This window comes from Myotis myotis, unplaced genomic scaffold (assembly GCF_014108235.1).
Source record: "Myotis myotis isolate mMyoMyo1 unplaced genomic scaffold, mMyoMyo1.p scaffold_m19_p_5, whole genome shotgun sequence".
Taxonomy (NCBI): Eukaryota; Metazoa; Chordata; class Mammalia; order Chiroptera; family Vespertilionidae; genus Myotis; species Myotis myotis.
The window spans coordinates 7,607,597-7,631,042 of record NW_023416357.1 but is presented as its reverse complement, the minus strand read 5'-3'; the positions used below and the strand labels follow the sequence as shown (position 1 = coordinate 7,631,042).

The 23,446-nt window shown below is 37.7% G+C and overlaps 1 protein-coding gene across 3 annotated transcripts in view; it reads left to right on the top strand.

Annotated features, from left to right (window-relative positions):
* Positions 1 to 23,000, top strand: part of FYB1 (FYN binding protein 1) — a 143,492-nt gene extending 120,492 nt beyond the window's left edge. For 2 of the 3 annotated variants that reach the window (XM_036308328.1, XM_036308329.1), the window contains exons 12-19: positions 631 to 768; positions 2,598 to 2,623; positions 4,950 to 5,016; positions 8,161 to 8,251; positions 9,198 to 9,360; positions 19,345 to 19,378; positions 21,523 to 21,554; positions 22,332 to 23,000. In XM_036308328.1, coding sequence (XP_036164221.1) covers positions 631 to 768; positions 2,598 to 2,623; positions 4,950 to 5,016; positions 8,161 to 8,251; positions 9,198 to 9,360; positions 19,345 to 19,378; positions 21,523 to 21,554; positions 22,332 to 22,354 — 574 coding nt within the window. In that variant the 3' untranslated portion in view covers positions 22,355 to 23,000. The remainder of the gene's footprint in view (positions 1 to 630; positions 769 to 2,597; positions 2,624 to 4,949; positions 5,017 to 8,160; positions 8,252 to 9,197; positions 9,361 to 19,344; positions 19,379 to 21,522; positions 21,555 to 22,331) is intronic. The other variant, XM_036308330.1, reaches the window with a different exon arrangement.
* The last annotated feature ends 446 nt before the right edge of the window (positions 23,001 to 23,446 follow it).

Below are 23,446 nucleotides of genomic sequence, written 5' to 3'. Positions count from 1 at the left end.
AGTATTATATTGTTTGGGAAAACCTAGATAATTATGTCAAAAGAAGTGATTTAAAAAAGGGTTAAAGAATTGCAGCTATTGTAGTTTTTATTTTCCAGACTATTGCCAATCATTTATTTATCAATTAAGAGTTTACTTTTACAACAAGCTCCAAAGAATCTATCAGTTGCCTGGCTATTCTTTGTATAATAATCAGTCATAGGAACCCCAGATAAATTGAGACCATATTCTATCTATGGCAAAACCAGTACTGAATACCCTACCCTTTAGTTGTTTAAACTTTCAAAATGGCATATTTTAAATTGTAAGACCTATTGGTTACTTACTTTTAATAAAAAATAAAGCTCAATTGATGTTTAAAACTTAATCTTGACTTAGCTTACTATTTTAAGAACCAAGAGAAAACTCACCAAATAGAAAAAAAAAAAATACAACGTACCTACTCCTTACCTTACTAAGCAGCAGTATTCAGAGCTCATGACTTGTACTAGTAAGTTTAATTGCATCATCTTGTTTACAACAATGCCTGAATGATCAATGCAGCCTAATTATAGCAAGCCTGAATGTCCACCCAATGTCTTCGTGTTCCACTGATGATTCCATTCTGATCAATGCCTGCATGCCCCTAAGCTCCACACTACAGGTTGAAGAGAAGAGTAACTCCTGGTCCTGGGGGATTTTGAAGATTTTAAAGGGAAAAGATGACAGAAAGAAAAGTATACGAGAAAAACCTAAAGACTCTGAGTCAGACAATAATGAAGGTTCATCGTAAGAGTCAACCAACCAAATCTAGTGCACAATAACTACACTAATATTAATTTAATCAAATCCTACTAATATTTTGTAACTGATAACCGAATTCTGACAGACTTATGCAATTTTAATATTATTTTAAATTAATTATCTTAGCCTCACTTACTGTCTCACCCTTAAACTCATGCACTTACATAATAGGAGCACAAAGTATTTAAAAAAACATTATCGTTCAAAGATATATTTTGTTTTCCTGACAAACATGTACAAATACACACACATACATATATGTACACACACATATCTTCACACACTCATAACTTAATAGGACTTTTTAAACTGTAACATTAGATCTAAAAGCTCACAATTCCTATGCCACATTTTATTATATAATATTTTATATTAACTACTCCTCAAAATATACTTACTCTTTTAAAAAATATCTTTTTATTGATTCAGAAAGGAAAGGGGGAGAGAGAGAGAGAGAGAGAGAGAGAGAGAGAGAGAGAGAGAGAAACATCAATGATGAGAGAGAATCATTGATCGGCTGCCTCCTGCATGCCCCCTACTGGGGATTGAGCCCCCAACCCAAGCATGTGCCCTTAATCAGAAGGGAACCAGAGACCCTTCAGTCCACAGGCCGACACTCTATCCACTGAGCTCAACCAGCTAGGGCAAAATATACTTACTCTTTTAAAAAGTAATTTGCTAGACATAAAGAACACATTTGGAATTTCCTTCCTCTAAACACACTATTTAAAGTTTTTGTAACTCACTTTCACAATAGTGACATATTAATTCTATTTGAATGATATATTTATACTATGCTAAAGTTATCCTAAATATCTTCAGTTTGTCTAAATAAAAATTAATGCAACAATTTTCTCTCTCCATCCAAAAATAACCCTTAGTACAAATTCCATTCATGTGAATTTGAAAGATCTTAATCATGTTATCTGGTACATGATTCAACCCTTTTGTGAGACACTAAAACATCACTCAATAAATAGGACACTTAAAATTATAGCTGAACGTAACAAATCTTTTGATGAAGCATTACTCAAATATAATCCTTGCTTAGAAATAAAAGCCACGGTTATTTTTTCTGCTTCAATTACACAAAAGCTAATCCTAATTTTGGATTATTTGAACTAATGACCTCTGATACTTTCGTAAAACTGTGCACCATTCTTCCAGTGGTGTGTGTGTGTGTGTGTGTGTGCTTAAAGTTCAGGGAGTAATAAAAACAAAGATCTTTTTCTGTTGCAACTAAATGGCACCCAATCCTGATTTCAGATCACTTCTATTAATAAGCTCTCTCTCACTTGTTTCAATGGATATGCCTCTCTTATTCACCATTCTCCTGTTTGGGGATATATATTGGGGAAACATGGTCATATAAAGATTCCTAGACCTTTGTAAATGTCAATTTTGCATTTCTTCTCTTTGAGTCAAACAAACAGTTTTGGCCTGAGCTATGCCACAATGAATTCAAAATATTGAGGCCATTTAATTTACCTTGTAGTAATAATATGCCCATACCTCATAGAACAAATCTGAAAACATTGATCCAATGGCTATGAGAGAATAAACCACTGAATGTCTTGACTCTTGACTTTTTTGGCTAACATTGGAGTTCAAAAAAGTCTTGCTAAATTCCAAATCAATGGACAGAAACTAGACTTAATGGAGAAATGGAGGATGAGAAAGGAATGATCATGAACAGATTGATTAGCCTCAATAAGCCCCCAGTCTGTTACTTGTTCATGTCTCTCTAAAATAGAGGAGTCAATTTCTGTGTTTATATTGATCTGATTATAATTGTGTTTTCATTTTCTTTCCAGTTTCCCTGCTCCTCCTAAACAATTGGGTAAGTAATAAAAACTAACTATATATAACTATATATCTCATTTCTTGCAGATTGGGGAGTGAGAAATCATTGGATATAGTCATAATATCTGGATTAAAGTTCTGACTGAAAATAATAAGTTGTGTAACCTTGTCTAGTAACTTCACAGTTTCTCAACAATGAAATAGCCTGAAGAGGAAAATTTAAATATTGATGGTTTTTAAACAGTTCTCCCAGTGGATAAGGGTCATTATGGAGAAAGGGATAAGCAGGCAGTGGTGGACACCAACTTCCCCATGTTCCCGCACCCCAATTCAATCAGAGCTTCATATATTGGACTTTTGTGTAACGGTTTCTAAAAACAAATCAGATTAGATGCCACCAAGGCCCTTCTAAATCTATTTTTTTTACTTGTTTAAATGTCTAATTTATGTTATATTTGGAAAATTTTCCACTGCTAAATATAAAAAAAAAAATTGTACAATTTCAATCAGCTTTTTTTTTTTTTTAATCCTCATCCAAAGATATTTTCCCATTGATTTTTAGGGAAAGTGGGAGAGAGAGGGAAAGACAGAGAGAAACACTGATGTGAGAGAAACACATCAATTGGTTGCCTCCTGCATGAGCCCTGATCAGGGCCAGGGCAAGGGAGGAGAGTGCAACCAAGTACGTGCCCTTGACTGGAATAGAACCTGGAACCCTTTGGTCCACAGGCTCTGTCCACTGAGCCAAACCAGATAGGAGAGCTTTTTTTTTGTTTTTTTTTTTTTACCTGTGCTGAAACAGATCTTTAAATTTTTTTTCTTAACATTTACTTGAACAAAATAAAATGTCTCACAAGAATATTCAGGGGCTTTCAAAAACTTTGTTTTAATTTCTAAATAAATTGAAAGAACAAACCAAGCACTAAGATAATATGTTCTTTCAGGCTGTTTATCTGAGTTTTTCAGTTATAAATTTGGGAAAGTATATAAGTCACTAATTAAAATTATTCAATAAATAATGATGACCTTGTGTCTTAATCTATAATTTTCAAAGCATATTCAAGAAACAGCTCCACAAAGAGCAGGAATAAAATGTAAGAAATTTTGATCAATTGTAGTTTTTGTTTTAATTGTCTTTTGTTTTTTCTATGCTCTAAATGTATGTACATGGGGTAGTAATATTTTCCTTATCTGGAAACCAATGTGTCATTTTTTTTCAACATATTTATTATGGATTCTTCAAATAGCTAAGCAGGTTTTATCCTTTGAAATTAATTAACTGAAGTGGGACACACACACACACACACACACACACACACACAAAGATTTAAAGGAAATCAGGTCCTTGTCACTACCAGAGAACATTTAAATTTTCTATAATAATTGTTCCTTAAAACATTTGTACTCTTCCACTCATCTCTTCATTTGCTGTGGATCTTTATTAACAAAAAGTCTAGAAGGAGAAACAGTAACTACACAGACTGGAAAAGCCATTGAACCAGTTAAGGTCATAGCAACTTTTCTACCAATATGGATTCTCAATACCTGCTGGTAACAGAAGTGTCTTATTAGTAGAATATTCTTTCCCTTTTAAGGTGGCGCCATACCTAATATACATAATATTACTGTAAGGTAAAAGTTAATGAGGAACAGATCAATGAGTAAAAGAGAATGATTGATAGAGAGGTAGATAGATAAGTAGATAGAGAGACTAGACATAGAATGAGCCCTGCCCAGGTGACTCAGTTAGTTAGCGCGTCATCCCATCCATCAAAAGGTTGTGGGTTTGCTTTCCAGTGAGAGCACATCCTGGGTTGTGAGTTTGAGCCCCGGTCTGGGCACACAGGGGAGGCAACCGACAGATGCTTCTCCCTCACATCAGTGTTTCTCTCTCCCTCTCATTCTCTTCTCCTGCCCCCACTTCCTCTCTCTTTAAAAAGAAAATCAATGAACATGTCCTCAGGTGAAGGTTAAAATAAATAAATAAGAATTTTTAAAAATAAAATGATATATCATTATAACACCTCAAATCCCCCCAAAATCTTGATTTCAATACTGCCATTGACCAATAATGTGATTTTTTTGGTCAGTAACCTACTAATACTGCCATTCATCACACTTGTGAATCTTCAAATAACCTGTCACTGTTTGGGGTTTTTCATGGTCACTGGCATTTGGAGAGACATTTAACACAGGCATCCAAGGAGGTAAGAACTTCTCCCCTTTAAGGAACAGACACTACTTCCGGGAGAAATGTACAGAGGCCACAGGAACACTTATTTTGTTCTCCTTGAAACATTAAATGCTCATGTCGAAATTTAAACTAACAGCATTTCAACATTCGATATTTTGTCTTTTGTTAGATGTGGGGGACGAAGTCTATGATGATGTTGATGCCTCTGATTACCCCTCGCCTTCGGCAGACATGAGGTAAGTCAGATGTTCTCATTACAATGACGTGATGGAAATGAGACTGCTCAAAAAAATGGAACTCAGATCAAACTCCGATGGGTGTGCATCTGCAGTGTGAGATCGTGTTCCCTCTATCTTCTCCCTGATCCCAGCTCTAACTTTCTGCCAGGTTTGTGAGGATAACCCTGACCCTCCTCTTTCTCTCTCTCCTTCCTCACCTCTTCCCCTTTCCCTCCCCTCTCCCTGTGGTCCTGCTCATGGTCCCCTGATTATCCTCTGCTCCCTGACTCACCGATGTCTGCATTCATTCGTTCACTGAGAAAATACCTGAGAGCTTGATCACACTGATCTTACTGATTCATCTCCTCCCTGTATTTTTACTCTTTCCCCAAAACCATTTTGTCCTGACTGCTCTTCTTCTTTTACATATCAGCCTCCACCCACCTTGTGGAAGCCTCTTATGGGAGGAAGATTTGTTCTTTAACAGGACTTCTGGTCTGTCTCTTTTTCACAAAAGCATCAGTTTCTCAAAGGTCCATTCAAATAATAATAACAATAAGAATAAGAATAATAAAAAGTCAACAGTGAATAAGGACATTCTTCAGCTCACCTAAGGTTTCAATTTAATTTTAGGCTAAAATTGTGAGATAATCTAAAATCAGTTGATACAAAAGGCGTTCCTTTTAAAAACTCTCTTTTGAAATAGGAAATCACATCGTAGGATGTATTTTTATGGTTCAATAACTATGTGAGATGATCTGATACCTACTGTGTATAAAAGAAAACACATCTCTGGCTTTTTTAAGAAAAAAAGAAAAGTGAACAAAAAGATTCTGGACTTGATTAGTTGAAGGGTGAAAGTAACATAAGTGGAATACAATAAGTGATGTCTTCTGAGCTGCACTGGTAAAAAATGCATAAATAAACTCAAAGTATTTATTTTTTATCAAGATTGTTAAACTAATTTTACTGGACAAGAGACAGTGCCAAGATTAAAGAAACCGAAGGGAAAATGTGCTGTCATTTATAGATGAACATCACGCTCCATAGGCAGAATGACAAAAAAGCCGAAAGGAGAGCCGGTCTCCTGTCTCTGTTCTCCATGAATGGAAAATGTCATCTTCAGCACTGTTTAGCTTTAATATTCCTCGCCAGTGGGAAATGGCCTCTATGCCTGGCAGTGTTCAATTCCTTCTTCTGTTTTATATTACTGCAGAAATGCCACTACATTCCGTGCAACAGCTCTCTAGGAACCCAGAGTTACACACTGACCCTTTTCTTCAAGAAAAATAAACACCAGCTGATTCAACTTAATGCGACATGCAACTGTTTTCTTACCAGTTGCTTATTTTCAGAGTTTAAAACAATTTTATGTTCTCTAGCATAGTATTCTATTTTTAAATAAATTCTTTTGGGGGGGGGGAGTTTTAACGTTCATGTATATTCTGATAATGTCAGAGTGCTCATGGGGTATGGAGTGTTGCGCTCTTGACCAGAGTACCATAGGATGGGAGATACTGAGTGAGGAAGCAGAATATTGTCCTGACTCGTCTCACAGGGAATTCACTAAATTTTAAGGTTAAGAATGGAAGAAACAACATTTTAAATAAATCAGTTATAGACAAAATTTTGTCTTGTCAAACTCGCAGCCCGCAGGCCACATACGGCTCACAACGAATATTTTTGTGGCCCAGCCAATAAAACGGTATGTAAGAAACGTTTTAATAAAAATTTCATCACTTAATTTTTACAATATCCTATTATACATAATTATTAATAATGAGCTACAACGTTCGCTAGTGACTGATGACTATAATCATGTTGCATTCATTTCCCTTATGTGCCTTATGCACAGGCACACCATTTTTCTCCACTAATACTAGCAGCGAATATTCTAGCAGCCAATTGCCACGTCATTAGTCTTGGACTGATTTGTTTGGTGTGAGCAACAAACAGGAAACATTTTGCTTTCAGAGAACAAGAAAAATAAGTTTATTTGCATTACAATTATTTTGCAGTTATTCAGTGTCTGGTAAGTTAATGTTCAAAAAAAATATTAATTTTTATTAAAATGTTCTATCATTTTATGTTAACTCATTTATTTCAGCCCTTTTAATTCAGCATGTCTCCATTGAAATAAGCCCATGTTTCTATGAAAATTGAAGCTTTTTTTTTTGCAGCTCACATAAACTTAAACCTTGTTTATTTGGCCCGTGTTAGCCTTTGAGTTTGACATGCTTTCAGTACACCAACCCCACTTAGTCTAATTAATTTGAATTTTAAATTAGTTTAATGTAATCAGAATTGCTAGGAATTGGGCAAGGGCAATTTATTTTTTAAAAGCTTCCCAGGTAAGCCTGGCTGGCATGGTTCAGTGGGTGAGCATCAACCTATGAACCAGGTGGTTACAGTGTGATTCCCGGTCAAGGCACATGCCCAGGTTGCAGGCTCGATCCCTGGTATGAGGCTTCTAGGAGGCAGCCGATCAATGAGTCTCTCTCATCACTGATGTTTCTATCTTTCGCTCCCTCTCCCTTCTTCTCTGAAATCAGTAAAAATATATTTAAATATATAATATACACATATACATAAATACATATGGCATACAGCTTCCCAGGTGAGCTGTATGGGGCCACGCTGGAGAAGCACTGTCTTGGGCTTATTCACCTCTTACAACAATTGGCTCTAGTCCAATTGGTATCAGTATGGCTCCACTTTAAGTAGATATGAAAAGGCCAATGTGTGGATAAACTTTTTAAGCTATGAAAATCATTTTTAAGTGCTCTTTTTAAAAAAGCATTTTCTATGGCATCGGCTGATTCATTTAATTATCTAGGAAGGAGTGAGAAATAGAAGGGGTTCAAGAATAGGTTGAATCATATGAAAGTACTGATGTGTGACCATGTTTAAACTATTCCTCAGCGACTTCATACAGTCCAACTCTGAGATCATCTCTCACTTCCACTTTAATTCGGAATTTTGTCTTGTAGAGCCTCTTCTGCGTATGAAATGTCATCATTTATGACAATGGCTGTATTAAGAAAAATAATTAAAAACAAAATTTAACAAAAATTTAATGTTATGACTGACGTTTTTATTATACATTATTCTTTTTATATTTTCTGAACTAAGTGTTGTTTTACATGTGTTCTGCCTTCTCAGTCAAGGAGCCAAGGCCAAAACAGAAGAGAAAGACCTTAAGAAGCTAAAAAAGCAGGAAAAAGAAGAAAAAGACTTCAGGAAAAAATTTAAAGTATGTCATATTTAAATATCATACAGGGTGCTAATGAAAAAAAATCCTATGATTTTTAAGTTCCAAAATGAATATTTTAGAAGTATAATGATCAGTATCACAGTTATCCATCATAACTCCTATATTTTCTATGAAATTTATTTTAGGTTTAAATTTATTCCTATAACAAATTAAACAAATTCATACATACATAATATACATACTGAAATAACCATCTAAATTTAGCTATCCTTTAAACTTTTATAAGATAATCTAAAAATAAGATGGATAAAATAAATGTAGTGTATATACAATGGAGTATTATTCAGCCATGAAAAAGGAAGAAAGTCCTACCATTTGTGACAATATGGATGGACTTTAATACTAAGTGAAGTAAGCCAGAGGAAGACAGATATTGTATGATGTCACTTAAATGTGGAATCTAAAAGAAGCCAAACTTGCCAAAACACAGAGGAGAATGAGGGTTTACCAGAGGCAGGACGGATGGGGGAAATGGGGAGATGTTGGTCTAAGGGTAAAGAGTGTTTTATAAACTTGCAGTTATAAAATGAATAAGTTTAAGGGATTTGATGTACAGCATCGTGATTGTAGCTAGCAATACTGTATTATACACTTGAAAGTAATTCTTAAATGTTCTCACCACAAAAAAGAAATGGTAATTATGTGAGGTTATTGAGGTGTTAGCTAAACACAGTGATTATAATTTTAAAATATTGAGTGTATAAAAATAATGTACATAAACTTTAATAAATTTTTTAATTCAAAATATTAAATTAGGTTGGTGAGGTTATATGTGATTTTTCCAAAAAAAAATTTTTCTTCGCTGTTCTTACATTATCTTTTAAAAACAAGGAACTGTTTATTTAGCAAAGACTTTCTTAATAAATACATCAATAAATGTGTTACTTGAATAATACTCATCAATTAATAATATGTTTTTTTCCAGTATGACGGTGAAATTAGGGTCCTGTATTCAACCACAGTTGTTCCATCCTTAACTTCTAAAAAGTGGGGGAACAGAGAGCTACAGGTGAAGCCTGGCGAATCCCTCGAAGTTATACAAAACACCGATGATACAAAAGTTCTCTGCAGGAATGACGAAGGCAAATGTAAGTCACTGACTACTCTTCCGAGAAGCCCTCAGAATCTAGCAGCCAAACAAGGCTCAATGACCACCCCTGCTTTCATTAACTCTTTCTTTCTATGCTTTGTGAATTATGGAAAACCTTAAGAACTCTTGCTGTGTTGCAATCAACATATCTGATTCCCATCTCTTTTCATTTCCCACCTGCTCTATTTCCCACTGCAGCACCAAATTGGTGCTTTTTGAAAGGGGGTCCCACAGACACCCAGCATCAGGAGACCCTTGTGTGTGCATTGAAATCACAGTTGCCTGCAACCACCCTTGACTTCCTGAGTCGTGAGCTCTGGGGTCGGAGGGAATCTGTGATCATAACTCTTCCCAGCTTCTTCCTCTGTACACTGAAGTTAAGAGCCACTGCTAAAGTAGTGAAGGGCACTAGCTCTGGCCTGGCTTTGAAATTATATAGCATATGTCACACCTGGAGTTTCTAGTTTTCCTACCTTGCAAATTCCTTGTTTTCATTTCCTGTGTGGACACATTTAATATTGCATACTATTCCACGTGACTATAAGACAGTCCTTGTTCTCTTTGACTCTGTCAACTAGGAAAACAGGCAGATGCAAATGTTTTGTCAAATATTAGAAAGGAAGCTTATGAATTTGAAGTCAAGGAAAGAGTAATTCAAAACTACGTTGCCCTATATTTGAAGTCAGATAGCCAGCATGGCTGTCCCATACCAGCTACATTAGCCTGCAGAGAACACATGAACTCCAAGTCGAATTTTAATGACAGGAAGGTGACTCAGGGACAGGAACTGAAATGGAGCTTTAAGAACAAAACAGTGACTCAAGGGTGGGGAAAGTGGAGCTAAAGTTATCATGGAGGAGGTGTGGTTGGCTTTTCGCAGGGGAAAATGGAAGGTGGATACAAAGGAGAAAAGGCAGCATAGTATTAAGATTAAGAGCTTACTGGAGATAATGTGTACACAGAGCTCAAGTACGCAAAGAAAAGCCCCTTTCAGACTAGCATTTGGGGGAATGTACCCAAAGGAATGGCCTTCAATGCAGAAAAACTCTAAGAAAAAAAAAAAAAGATCATAAACATGTTCAAAATTTTTAAATAATGAAGTAAGTTGTGACAAATATACCGAATTAAATATTTTCCATGATGATCATGAAAATAACAGGAAATTCTCCAGATACAATAGTAAGAGGGAGAAGAAGCCTGCTTAATGTGGGATAGGCTTTATAGGCATGTTAAAATCATGTAAATAAAAACATTAAAGGGGATGATTAGGTTGATGGGCCTAAGTAATATGTTTCCTTTCCTCTGCGTTCCACATTATCTCACATTTTTCACAGTAGAGAATGGCCCTAGGGCTGGTCATGCGCATCTGTCTCCAGTGCGCACGCTCCAGACACACCTTGCCCTTGGTCTGGTGGAAGGAAGCCTTGCCAAGGTATTCTGAGATTCCTGTCCCCAACCGTAAATCCCATGAGGAGCAATGCTCCTCGACATCAAAGTGCCTACACAGCACATGGGGACTTGTTGGACACGCAGATTCTAATTCAGCGGGTCTGAGGTGAAGGGTGACATTCTGCGTCTTACCAAGCTCCCAGGTCATTGATGCCGCTGGCCCACGGAACACATTAGTTACAAGGATGTGGATGCCCTTCTTGGCAAACGTGTATAGGTATAGATGTAGTTGAGCAGAAGTAGGTATCAGCCCCAGACACAGAAGAGATGACTATCTTCCTAGGAACCAGTGGGTCTTGAGAATGAAGCAAAGCAGTAGCCTTTCAGAGATTGTTTGTAAGCTGCTATCAGTCCCTGTTTGGACATCAGTAATCCTAAGTATTGTGAGGAATACTGGAAGGCTCCTGTCCTCTTGGAATTCATCATCTTTAAAAAATGAAAGGTGGAAACATTACATAAAATTCTGGGAGATGACACTCAAAGAATCCATGTAACTTTTATCATTTTTCCCTGGTGCAGTAGCAACACACTTTGCAATTCTTAGCTGGTTTGGGGGTCCATCTTGAACAGGATGGGAACCAGATGGTTACATCAGTAATATGTGTGTACCTGTTGTTTTTATTTAAAGACTTTCTTTGGATTGGACTTAATTTGGCTTCTTCATTTGAGAGGTGATTTCTGGGAAACACAGGTAGGCTAGTGAAGAAGTAAACAAGGGATGGAAGACAGTTACCACTTGAGTAATTAAAGCTTCATCTAGTAGGGAACTTGGAGTGGCAGTTACCCCTTCCAGTAGGAAACAAATTGCGGTATTTGTACCCCTTCTGTTCATCAGGAATGGAAGCCCACTCCAGGGAAGGTGGCAAGACATTCAAGATACATGCTCAGGTTGCGGGCTCAATCCCTGGTTGGAGGAATGCAAGAGCCAGCCAATCGATGTTTCACACTCACATCGATGTTCCTCTCTCTCTTTTCTTTGCCCTTCCTCTCTCTCTAAAAATCAATGAAAAATACCTTTAGCCTAGTACAGAAACCCCTTTCTGATCTATGCTCATGCTCATCAACTATTTCCCACCTGCAGCTGACACGCTAAAATTACAAACTCTTATTTGTCATTCCCCCAATAAATTACTCTATTTCATCCATGGTCGGCAAACCGTGGCTTGCGAGCCACCGGCGGCTCTTTGGCCCCTTGAGTGTGGCTCTTCCACAAAATACCACGTGCAGCCACGCACGTACAGTGCGATTGAAACTTCGTGACCCATGTGCAGAAGTCAGTATTTTGTGGAATAGCCAGTGTTTTGTGGAAGAGACACACTCAAGGGGCCAAACAGCCGCAAGTGGCTTGAGAGCCATGGTTTGCCAAGCCACAGTTTGCCGACCACTGTTCTAAGCTATTTTATTCTACTTGGAATGCTCATAATTGTCTATTAAAAACAACCCAGTTGTCGTCTAAAATTGGATGCACATCCACTCCCTACTCCCAGCTACCCCATCACAATTAATATCTCCCCTGCCCACCAAGCTACTACTTTTGCTGCTTTAATTGCCTTGTTTACCAATCAAGAGTCTATTACTCTTATTAGACTCTGAGCTTGAGAGTAGCTTCCATGAAAGGCTCTCAACATGGCTATGCCAACACATTCTAAGTGCCTGGCACCTTGCTCAGGGCTTGCTGAATGGAATTTGGCAATTTGGACACTGCGGTTGGAGAACCAGATAAAAGCCTGACAACCGGGCATTCACGGGAAAATGTCTGCTGAATAGTTTAACTGGTTAGGAGAAGGAAGTTCTCCGTCTTAGCCTTAGTACTGCAGTCCGCTTGTCGTGTATCATTTGGGAGCCCTTAAAACTTTCCGTTCCTTATTTCTGCATCATCTGATTAGCAGCAAAGGCATTTGCAATCCAACACCATGGTGACCCTAACGTTTTCCTTACTCTCCATTCTCCTTTAATCCACCAAAGGAAAGAAAACATCGCTTACTTAAACCCTAGGTTGGCAATGATAGAAACTAGAAGCTAAAGCATTAACGCTAATCCCTTCCCATTGTGGAGTGGAGTGCAAGCCTCTCACAGGCTTTATCTCATCCCATCAAGTCTCACCCACTGACTTGTGAAGCGCAGATCTCAAGGGCGCTGAGAACTTAAATAGATATTTCTGGCACGTTCCCAAATGTTTCGCATTTCGCCCTAGTATTTGTGCATATTCCGCAAGTCGATGTCTCATGAGCTGTGAGTTTTCCCACCTCTTGTCACTGGAGAAAATTTTTCTACAAAAATATGCAATGAGACACAGGCTGAGTTATTTGTGGCTGAAATGCCCTCCATTTCTTTTGTATATCAGAGAAAGGGGGATTTTGAAGGTGCTTTAAATTTTCCCAAATCCAACTGGCCATTCTTGGCTTAAATAATTTTGGTGTTAGCGCTAAAACAACACATGAAGAAAAAATTGTAAGTTTAGAAATTTGAAGTCACCTTGATTTGAATCCTCAGAAATGAGAGAGATACCTACATAGAGAGAACATTTTGTAAAAGTCGGATAATATTAGAATCATTTATATTCAGTATTATACACTGCATTTCGTTTTTCCCTTTTTTTTATATTGTGAGCATTTCCCCTTGAAACTGGACATTGTTCTACTTGCCTGGGTTAATCTACACAATATGATTTCATTGTTTTGTAAATTGCATGAGGCCAAACTGAGTAAATTTCACTTTATATCTGGACTTGCTCACCACACATGAAATAATGAAGAAAAAAAAATCAAAGTTGTCATTTTTATCAAGTGAAAAATTTGAAACTATTAGAATGAAGACGTTTCCCATTTTGAAGATGACTTTGTGTTTCTTTAGTGATTTCATGTTCACAGCACCCCTCGGAAAGGTGAGTCATTAGTCCTGGGACACAGCTGCAGGGTAGCAGGCAAATGTTTGCCGAAGACATTGCTGGCACATTCGGGGGCGGGTGTTCCTTCCTTAACGAGCTCTCCCCCACCACATATTTCAAAACATTTGTTTCGAGCCACTGTGTTCCGTTCTATGAATGTGAGGTTTCCAAATAACAATTTCATATTATGTGTGAGAATCCCTGCCAAAACCCACAAGATTATAGGGCTAACTAAACATGGCAGCCGTTCCGCCTGGTACAGAAGCACAAGGCAGTTTTTATTGACTTCATTTGCTTGCATTTTTTAATATGTTTTTATTGATTTCAGAGAGGAAGGGAGAGGGAGAGAGAGAGAGAGACATCAATGATGAGAGAGAATCATTGACTGGCTGCCTCCTGCACTCCCCCCGCTGGGAAATGAGCCCACAACCCCAGCCTGTGCCCTGACTGGGAATCAAACCGTGACCTCCTGGTTCATAGGTCAACGCTCAACCACTGAGTCACACCAGCTGGGTGCTTGCATTTTTCATTATCATTCCTTTATGATGGATGTACATAGAACATGTGGGCAAAGAGAGTATTTTTGTACTACCAAAAAAATTATCTCTAGGAACTATAATGGAGAGATTATATAAAAATTCACGGCAAGTCGCTTGTTTTGACACTGTCATGAAGCATGCTTTTAACAGAATGAAGTTTTAGCAGAGGCTTTTTAATGTACAAGACAGCAAAAACTATGGCTGTATTAAAAGTCATTAACCCAGTAAAAATACTATTTAATAGTCATTTTATAGCTACTGAGCCCCCAATTATCACATCATTTCAGGGAACTGGAATAGAGCAGCACAGTGCCATCCCACACTTGATCTCCTGGATGCATTTTTCTTTAAAATATTCACAGTCATTGATGTTTATGTATCAAACACCCAACAACAACAAAAATGGAGCATTCAACAAAAGAGAGAGCTATTCCATAGAACTCGTGAATAGGCAAGATGTAGAGGAAATGTCATAAGAGGGCTTTGAGAATCTAAGAGAATATAATTTTTGTAATTTATTTTGTGAAGTTAGATCATTAAGCTGTGTAATGAGTTATTAATTTTGGTGAAGTAAAGGATGGTTTTAATGCTTAATTACAGAGAGTGTTTTATTCAGGTCTACACAGTTTTAGCATAATTGAGTTTTAAAAAATAGATTACCTAACAGCACAGGAAACAAAAAACCTTTTATTTCCAAAAATCATGATTATGTTCTCTGTTTTTAGCTTTATTACTATTAATCTTCTAAATATTTTAAACCAGAAATATATTTAATGCCAGAATACTTCCAGTCTCTGACAACACTATAATTTCTTACACATTTCTCTAGTTTTCTGTCTTTTAATTTTAGTTCAGAGAGACTATAAAGGCCCAACAACTCACTATGAGATTGACATAATGGTTAAAAGCTTTAGTTTATTTATGTCATTATTTTTCAATTATTAACTTAAACATGAATCTATCATGGGAACACATTTGTATTGTCTCCCCACAATGTGTTTTAAGAGAAAATTCAAAATGAAAATAAAACCACAAATTTTAACTAATTTTTTTTAAAAAAGTTTGTGACTATTTCCATCTATGGAGAACTATTCACATTTGATTCTGGCCCTGGATATAATAAGTACAGATAAAGATAGATTTAGTTATTGGAACCTGACACAGAACCACAATTTATTCTTAAACCTTGTTATCTGCACCATTTTTCTCATTAGAGAGACACATAAAATTGAATTTGTTAGAGATGAGCTTATCTCCCTTTAAAAACTGTGTTAAATTATGATATATACCTTGTTTAATGTCTCTTAACATGAAATGAGTGAAGGAACTGTGATAAGACTACCTCAGGATGATAAATTTTAGTTGTTCTTACATTAATAATTTGCTACTTTTGCTTTGTCTGAAATAAAAAGAAAGTATAAAATGGTTTAATTTTTCATACTCTGCATAAAATATTACTTTACTGTGCTTTTATCATTTTGCAACATCCTTCATTACTTTTATAGTGAAGAAATTCAAAAATAACCTTGATTTTTTCTTTTTCAAGTATGCTTCTTATCAACAGTTTTCATCTGAAGGTGGTAAATTTCTTGAGAAAATATTTTGGTGAAGTTTTTTTACCCTGGAATATTTCAAAGCAATGTTTATTTTTTTTTTTATTTTAATCTACAATTTCAGTTTATGATCCTAATTTTTAAAAACCATGTGTTTTCATGTGAAATCAACAGTAATATGACATCAGTATGTTTAAGTTAGTTTATTATTATTTGTGTAAATCTTTCCTTATGAGCTTTCTGGTTTATTCTTTGTTGCACATCTACTTTGATTTAGAACCCAAACTATACCTGGTGTGGATCAAAGCCAATAGATTGGCTCAGTTAAGGAAGTGATTTACAGGCTGTATTGACAAAGCAGTAAATGGTACTAACCTCCAGCATACAGCAGAGTTAGGGAGTAACACAAAGCTAGTGTTTTCAAAAGTTAATAATAGTAATGAGATGTCAGCAGGCATTTTCTGAAGAAAATAGTCTATATTTTTTCTAACTAAGAGTATTTTTCCACTCTGAGGGGCAAACAGAAGGTGCTCAAAAAACTTATGGGGTTTTTGTTTATTTGGGTTTTTTTTGCTTTCTTGCATAACATACGGTCTACTTCCTACTTAACCAGGGGATCACTAGGATCCCTGCTATGTGTTCTTCTGTAATGATTTTTTCCATGAAAGATGAAAATGCAACTACTGAGACTTTCAAACGGCAAAAGCAGTAGAGGAAGGTCCTTCACCCTGAAGATCAGAGAGCCAGGAGGAGGCCCCGTAGAATGCACGCTCCCCCAAGTAGCTCTAGATAGCTGGCATCTGAAAGCAGTTCTCATTCTGCCCAATATTCTAAAACTGGAAGAGCTAAGTCTTAGATATGGTGGTATTTAAAATACCTACCTATGAACTACTTTTGTAATTTGAGAAACTATGCTTACTAAATTCTTCCTCTGGGTCAAGTGGGTGATGCTTTAAGAAATAGATAGAAATTTGAAAGGACCTTCTACTACAACCTGCAGTAGTTTAGAGAAGGACAAAAAATATTTACAGGGGGAAGGTGGAAGGATTTGAAATGGAGGAAAAGAGACATGTTGGAGAGAGAAAGAGAAGAGTTGGAGAGAAAAATGAAGGAGAGAAAAGTGGACGTAAGAAAAATGGGTCATATTTGAAGATAGATATACAATTATTCAATATATTATGTTATACAAGAGGCCCGGTGCACAAAAATTTGTGCACTCGGGGGGAAGGAGGGTCCCTCAGCCTGGCCTGTGCCCTCTCGCAGTCTGGGACCCCTCGGGAGATAACGACCTGCTGGCTTAGGCCTGCTCCCGGGTGGCAGAGGGCAGGCCCAATCCCTAGGTGCAGCCCCTGGTCGGGCTCAGAGCAGGGCCAATTGGGGATTTGGGGCACCACCCCCTGTCACACTCAAGGCAGGGTCGATGGGAAGGTTGCGGCACGACCCCCTGTCATGCACAGAGCAGGGCCCATCAGGGGGTTGGGGCTCCGTAACCTGTCATGCACAGAGCAGGGCCCATCAGGGGGTTGAGGAGCTCCCCCCTGTCACTCACAGAGTAGGTCCGATAGAGGAGTTGGGGCACCGTCCCCTGTCACACACAGAGCAGGGCGGATCAGTGGGTTGGGGCGCCGCCCTCTATCACCCACAGAGCAGGGCCGATCAGGGGGTTGGGGTGCCGCCACTGTCACACTCAGGGCAGGGCTGATGGGGAGGTTATGGCTCTACTCCGTCACACACAGAGCAGGGCCCGTGGGGGGGCGGGAGGGGTTGGGGTGCCACCCTCTATCACCCACAGAGCAGGGCCGATCAGGGTGTCTGGGCGCTGCCCCCTGTCATGCTGATCCCGGTGCTGGGAGGCATATTACCCTTTTACTATATAGCATAGAGGCCTGGTGCACAGGTGGGGGCCGGCTGGTTTGCCCTGAAGGGTGTCCTGGATCAGGGTGGGGGTCCCCACTGGGGTGCCTGGCCAGCCTGGGTGAGGGGATGATGGCTGTTTGCAGCTGGTCACATACCCTTCAGGGTGGGGGTCCCCACTGGGGTGCCTGGCCAGTCTGGGTGAGGGGCTGAGGGCTGTTTTCAGGCTGGGAGTGACTGAACTCCCAAACGCTCCTTTTTTCCTTTTTTTTTTTTTTATTCTAGGCCAGCTTTAGCTTGAGGCTTGGCTCCAGCTCTTAGGCCTCCGCTCCTGAAAGTAGGTTTCTGGCCTTTGCTTACAATGTTGCAAATCTGCTGGCTGAAGTCTGGCGGTATTTGTTACAATGTTTGAAACTGTAGGCTCAGAGGCCTACAAGGCAGGCGGGGAACGTTGGTTTCCTCCGTCACTGAAGCAAGCAAGCCTCATGTTAGTTTCAAGCTGCCTGGCTGCCGGCTGCCATCTTGGCTGGCAGTTAATTTGCATATCTCGCTGATTAGCCAATGAAAAGTATAGCGGTCGTACGCCAATTACCATGTTTCTCTTTTATTAGTGTAGATTATATTAATACTAGTGACCCAGTGCATGGATTTGTGCACATTGAAAGGAAATTAATTAGAAGAAATATTTTAATATTGCTATTTGCCTTTTCTCTATAATAGACGTGCCAACCAAATTCCAATCGACAATGATAGATCGAAACACACGCATGCAATTGGCGCCAGCGAGAGCTTTATAAGTATCGCGCATGCACGAGTCAACTTAGCCTTTTATATAGAGAGAGTAAACGTGCTTAATTAGACCTGCTTTCTGATGTAGCTAAACTTTTTCCAGCCCAGTGAAGCACCCCAACTTGTCTTTTGGGTAATTGTCAGCAACACAGCAGTAAATATCAACATGAAGCAGATTGTTATTATAGATCATGCAGGGAGAACAAAGGGTAAAATATTTAACTGCAGCAGTGTTGATTATATTCTGCGCAGTGAGAAAACCTTTCAAGATCCACCATTTCTTACTTCTTTTCAGTCGGGTCAAGTTTCTAAACTTTCTAAATCTTCGTTTTCTGGCTAATGAAAAGAAAATAGGATTGCACCAAGTTTCCTATATACCTACTCCAGGACTTCTGTGAGGATCAAATGAGATGAGGCACAAGAAAATGCTTCACAGGCATTTGGTTACAGTGTGAAATGTTTCCACCTGGCTATAAAGCAAATTGTGTTCCTGGGCTGAAGAAACCACAAGGAGGCTAGTCGTCACTGGGGAAAGGAAGCCAGTTGTTACCTGACGTCATTACCTGGCGACCATTAGGGCTGGGCTGGGCTGTGGGCCGCATTTTGTGCCATAGGGTCTCAGCAGCCTCTGCTGCGATTTGGTGGGCTGTTGCTCCAGGGTGGTGGCGGGGCCTGTGTCCCACTTGGGGGGAACCGAGTGTTGCTTTGTGGGCACCAGGTCCACGGTGCCAGTGCATGTCACGGCAGCTCCTGGTGGTCAGTGCACATCATAGCAACTGGTCGGAGGGTCGGACACTTAGCATATTAGACTTTTATATATATATTTCAACCTTAATTCAATTTCTTAAAGGAATAGTAAACATTTTCAAGTCTGCACTACTAATGAGATTCATTTTCTTTTTCTTTCATAGATGGTTATGTCCTTAGGAGTTACTTGGTGGACAAGTAAGCTCATTTTCTTCTTCTGTTATACTTGTAAAGAATGTTATGCTTTGCTTTAAGAAAGATTCTTAACATGATAAATAACATAATCTACTGAACTACCAGAAATCAATTTAAAACAATATGCTGTACTAATGTCATACTAATGTCAGTACCCATAATCCATAATAAAATTAAGGTTTTCATAAAGTGTCACTTTAAATAGACAAGAAGCCCTTCTCGTTCACCATTATACAGCTCATAGTTTTACATGTTCGTTGGAGAGACATTGCAAACATCGGAGACAGGTCACAGCCTCGAACACTTGCATTGATGCTTCTCATTTCACTTGCTGATGAATGCAGTTGTTTGAATTGAATTAATCAGGGATCAATTATTGTCACAGTTAATATCACCTATCAATAGTTTATAGTTTGGCCCTTAATTGAGGACTTTTCTTTACTCAACCCAGGCGTAGTAGAGTATGAAGCTGTCTTTTTTGGAGGCATGCCAGAGAAAATATAGCAATCAATGCTTCTTCTTTCTTATGAATAAGTGGCTGTCACTATCTGGCGGCAGTGTGCCATCAGGGTCCCCCCACACATTGTGAGATTCTGTTCCAAGTAAACCAGTGCAAGAAACGATTCCATTATCAGGGTAAACATGTCCCATCACAAAGATTTACAGAATTCAGCTCCATAAAAAAGTCAAAGAGGATTCACAGACTAGATCCACAAACACCCTGGCACCAGTCAGAAAGAGAGAAATCAATGTTAAGGGCTCTGTCTGCAAACTAGCATAGAATCAAAAGAAAAAGAATCATAATACTTTGTTTTCTTCAGAGAATTAATCGCGGTGCTGGCATGGGGCTTCTCAATAGGTTTTATTATATAAAACGTACAAATTTCATGGAAAGAATGTGTGCTAAATAATAGGGCAGGTTCCCCAGTGATTATTAAGGGTGATTAGGAGAGAATTTAGAAAGAGGACTCTGTAAGTAATTATTGGTGTACCACCTATTGAAATGAATACTTCATAAGTTTTTTAGTGGATAATAGGAAAATCTGTCCTCTCTGCATTTGTATCAGATTTTGCATTAGCCAAAGCCGCCCTCAATCTCAGAGAAAGGACCCAAACAGAAGACATAGGAACTCAGAGCATCTGCCATGGTTGGCAGCAGTCTGAAGGGCCTGCTGCTGCTTCATGGTAAAAGCTCAAAGCTAGAACAGGAATCAAATGTGGGTCTGGTCAGCATGACAAAGTCACCTAACATTTCTGGACTTTGAAACTGTGTCCTACATTTCAAGGCTATATTAGTATTTACGATACTTTATATTTTACTTATGTGTATATCGTTTTCTCCTCCATTAGATTATAAGCTTCTTGAAATCAAAGTTTGTGTCTTCCTCGTATTTATATCTCCTGGGACATGGGAGACATTCAATCTGCATGTAGAATAGAATATTTCACAAAGGGCCCGGTAAAACCTAAAATTTGTCAAGATAGCCAGAACTAGTATTATGAATGTTGCCTATCACCATAAATATTTTTTAGATTTATATTACATAAGAATCACCATACTAACTATATCTTGGCTACTTATTTTATAACTAATATTTATGTGTTTTATAACTAATATTTTAAAATTATGAGAAATTATGCAAAAATGATGTATCTGTTTTCTATGTCAAATATTATATTCCATTCAGTATATGAAGTTTAAGTAAAAGTATAAATCTGATATTAACAATATAATGAATTTTTTTTTGTTAGAAACCCCACTGGTTCTAATACCCCATGATTTTCCAGTTTGTTTAGTTCAACAAACTCTTCTTACCCAGCTCAGCTGTATGCTAGGCTCACTGCTGGGTCTAAACACGAGAAAGGCACAGGCTGTGCTCCTGAGGCGTGTTTCTGATTACTGTGTCTATCGTAAGCAGAAATAAATTGGGGAGTGTTTTTTAGAATGAAAGATGATTAGATTAAGCCAAAGAAAGAAGATGCAGATGAATATGAAATTTCTTCCCACTTATAAATGCATAGCAACTTTTCATCCTTAAATGCTTTGTGTCCTATAAAATTATATTGTTAAATTTTTCATCTAAATATTGCTTTAATGCTAAGAAGATGTTTTTCTTAAAAATAAAATTTCTTTTCTACAATTACAGTGATGGAGAGATCTATGATGATATAGCTGATGGTAAGTCTCCCATGGCACCGACCACAGAGAACAGACAGTGAACCTATTGTCCTGTCAAATTCCAAAAATAGCTTGCTGATTTATTAGAACCTCCCAATCTGATCAGAGTATGAACCACTTGAAAATGTTAGAAAAGGTAAATGTCCTCATATAATGAAAAAAAATATTTTTGCACATACCTGGAAAGTAAGGAAGAACCTCATTTATTTTCTTTGAAAACAGAAGTAGAAAAATAGTTGCTGAATTTTTTATTATACCATGAATCTTAATAAGAATAACAACAAAATATATGTGTACCCGGTACTCATTTCATAACCTGTAATACTCACTAGTGTTTCCTAAGCATTATATATTCCTAAATTATAATCTAAAAAATTAATTTCAACTGACGTGAAGCATAGTGTTAATCATGTTGCCTTTTAGTTCCTTTTAAACTTATTCTTACTGATGTTTAATATTTCCAACCTCATTCAGAATGCCCACCACAAAATACATTTATTTCAGTGGCAAATAAAAGAAAATAATCCCGTCTCATTTTGTTAGAGAATAAATTTGTCCATAAACTTTATTGGTATTGAACACTGAGCAATAAAAATGAACTGAATATATGGCCTTCCATGTAACTACTTTTTTTTTTTTTTAATAAAAGAAGCCAATTCTACTTTTTTTAAAATTTTAAGTCAGGAGCATATGCATCACCCATATTTCCAACCTTGGAACATTCAGAGGGTATATGTTTTGTATAACCATGTTTCAATTTGCATTTTTTTCTTTCAGGTTGCATCTATGACAATGACTAGCCCTCAGCTTTGGTCATTCTGCAGTGTTCATTTGATGCCAATATGAAGTCTGGGTTTTAATTGACATACATGATTGGTTATCATAGAAAATGAATGCACAAAACTGCTTGTTATCATTTGTTGTAAATTCTGAGTATCTTTATAAAGTTTTAACATTTGGACTTGGAAAATGACCTCTCTGTTTAATCAACATCTTGGAAGACTACATCAATGAGATAAGAATCATTAAATATCCCATCTCTGCCTCAGCTAAAAGGATGAAGGCGCTTCTTTTAGACCATCAATAGCAACTCCCCTTCCAAAAAATAATCATTTGAGAAGAAATGACTGTGTTGTCTAAAGATATCCAAGGAAGAAAAATAAAGAAATATTTAAAAAGGCCCCACAAGAAGAAAACTGTTGTTTGCACCTCTGATTGTGACTATATCTTATATTCTCTATTCAAATGATCTGTCTTTAAAAAGGCTGACCTCTTGTCTCTCTTGCTGGTGGGTTAAATGATTTTCAAAAATTATAATAGTAGCAGAACTTTTGTATAAAGTTTGCCCCTGTTTGTTAATTGTGAATATGTGTTAATTATTTGATAAGAATGTACGCATTTTGGTATGCACACCTAAGATTAAAACTGTGGAAAGATCTGAAGGTTTCTTTTTTCAGATTCCTTCGCTGGCCTCATAATCCTGTGCTCTGTTTAAAGTGCTCTAAGTGGAGTAACAGTGAGGCTTACTCTAAAATTATGCAAAATGGAATTCGGAATTTGAAATTACCCTTTTATGGTGCATCTTTACTATGAAGACTTTTAAAAAAGTTTTTGTTTTTGTTTTTCAATTACCTCTATGGAGCTCTTTTAAAAAACCACTTTACTGGAAAGTTGGCCAACAGAGGGAATACAAATTAATCAATCCTAGCATTCCTATTAGGGTGTTCCTATTGGTACACCCTCTTCCCAAAGCAACCTAGAATCAGAATGCGAAGCGTTTGGGTCCCAAATGCTAAGAACACTAAACATCATGATACAAAATGCAAAACCCTGACTCCCAAGAAAACTGTGTCTGTCTGAAGAGTGACCCACGGAACTGAAATAATTTCAAA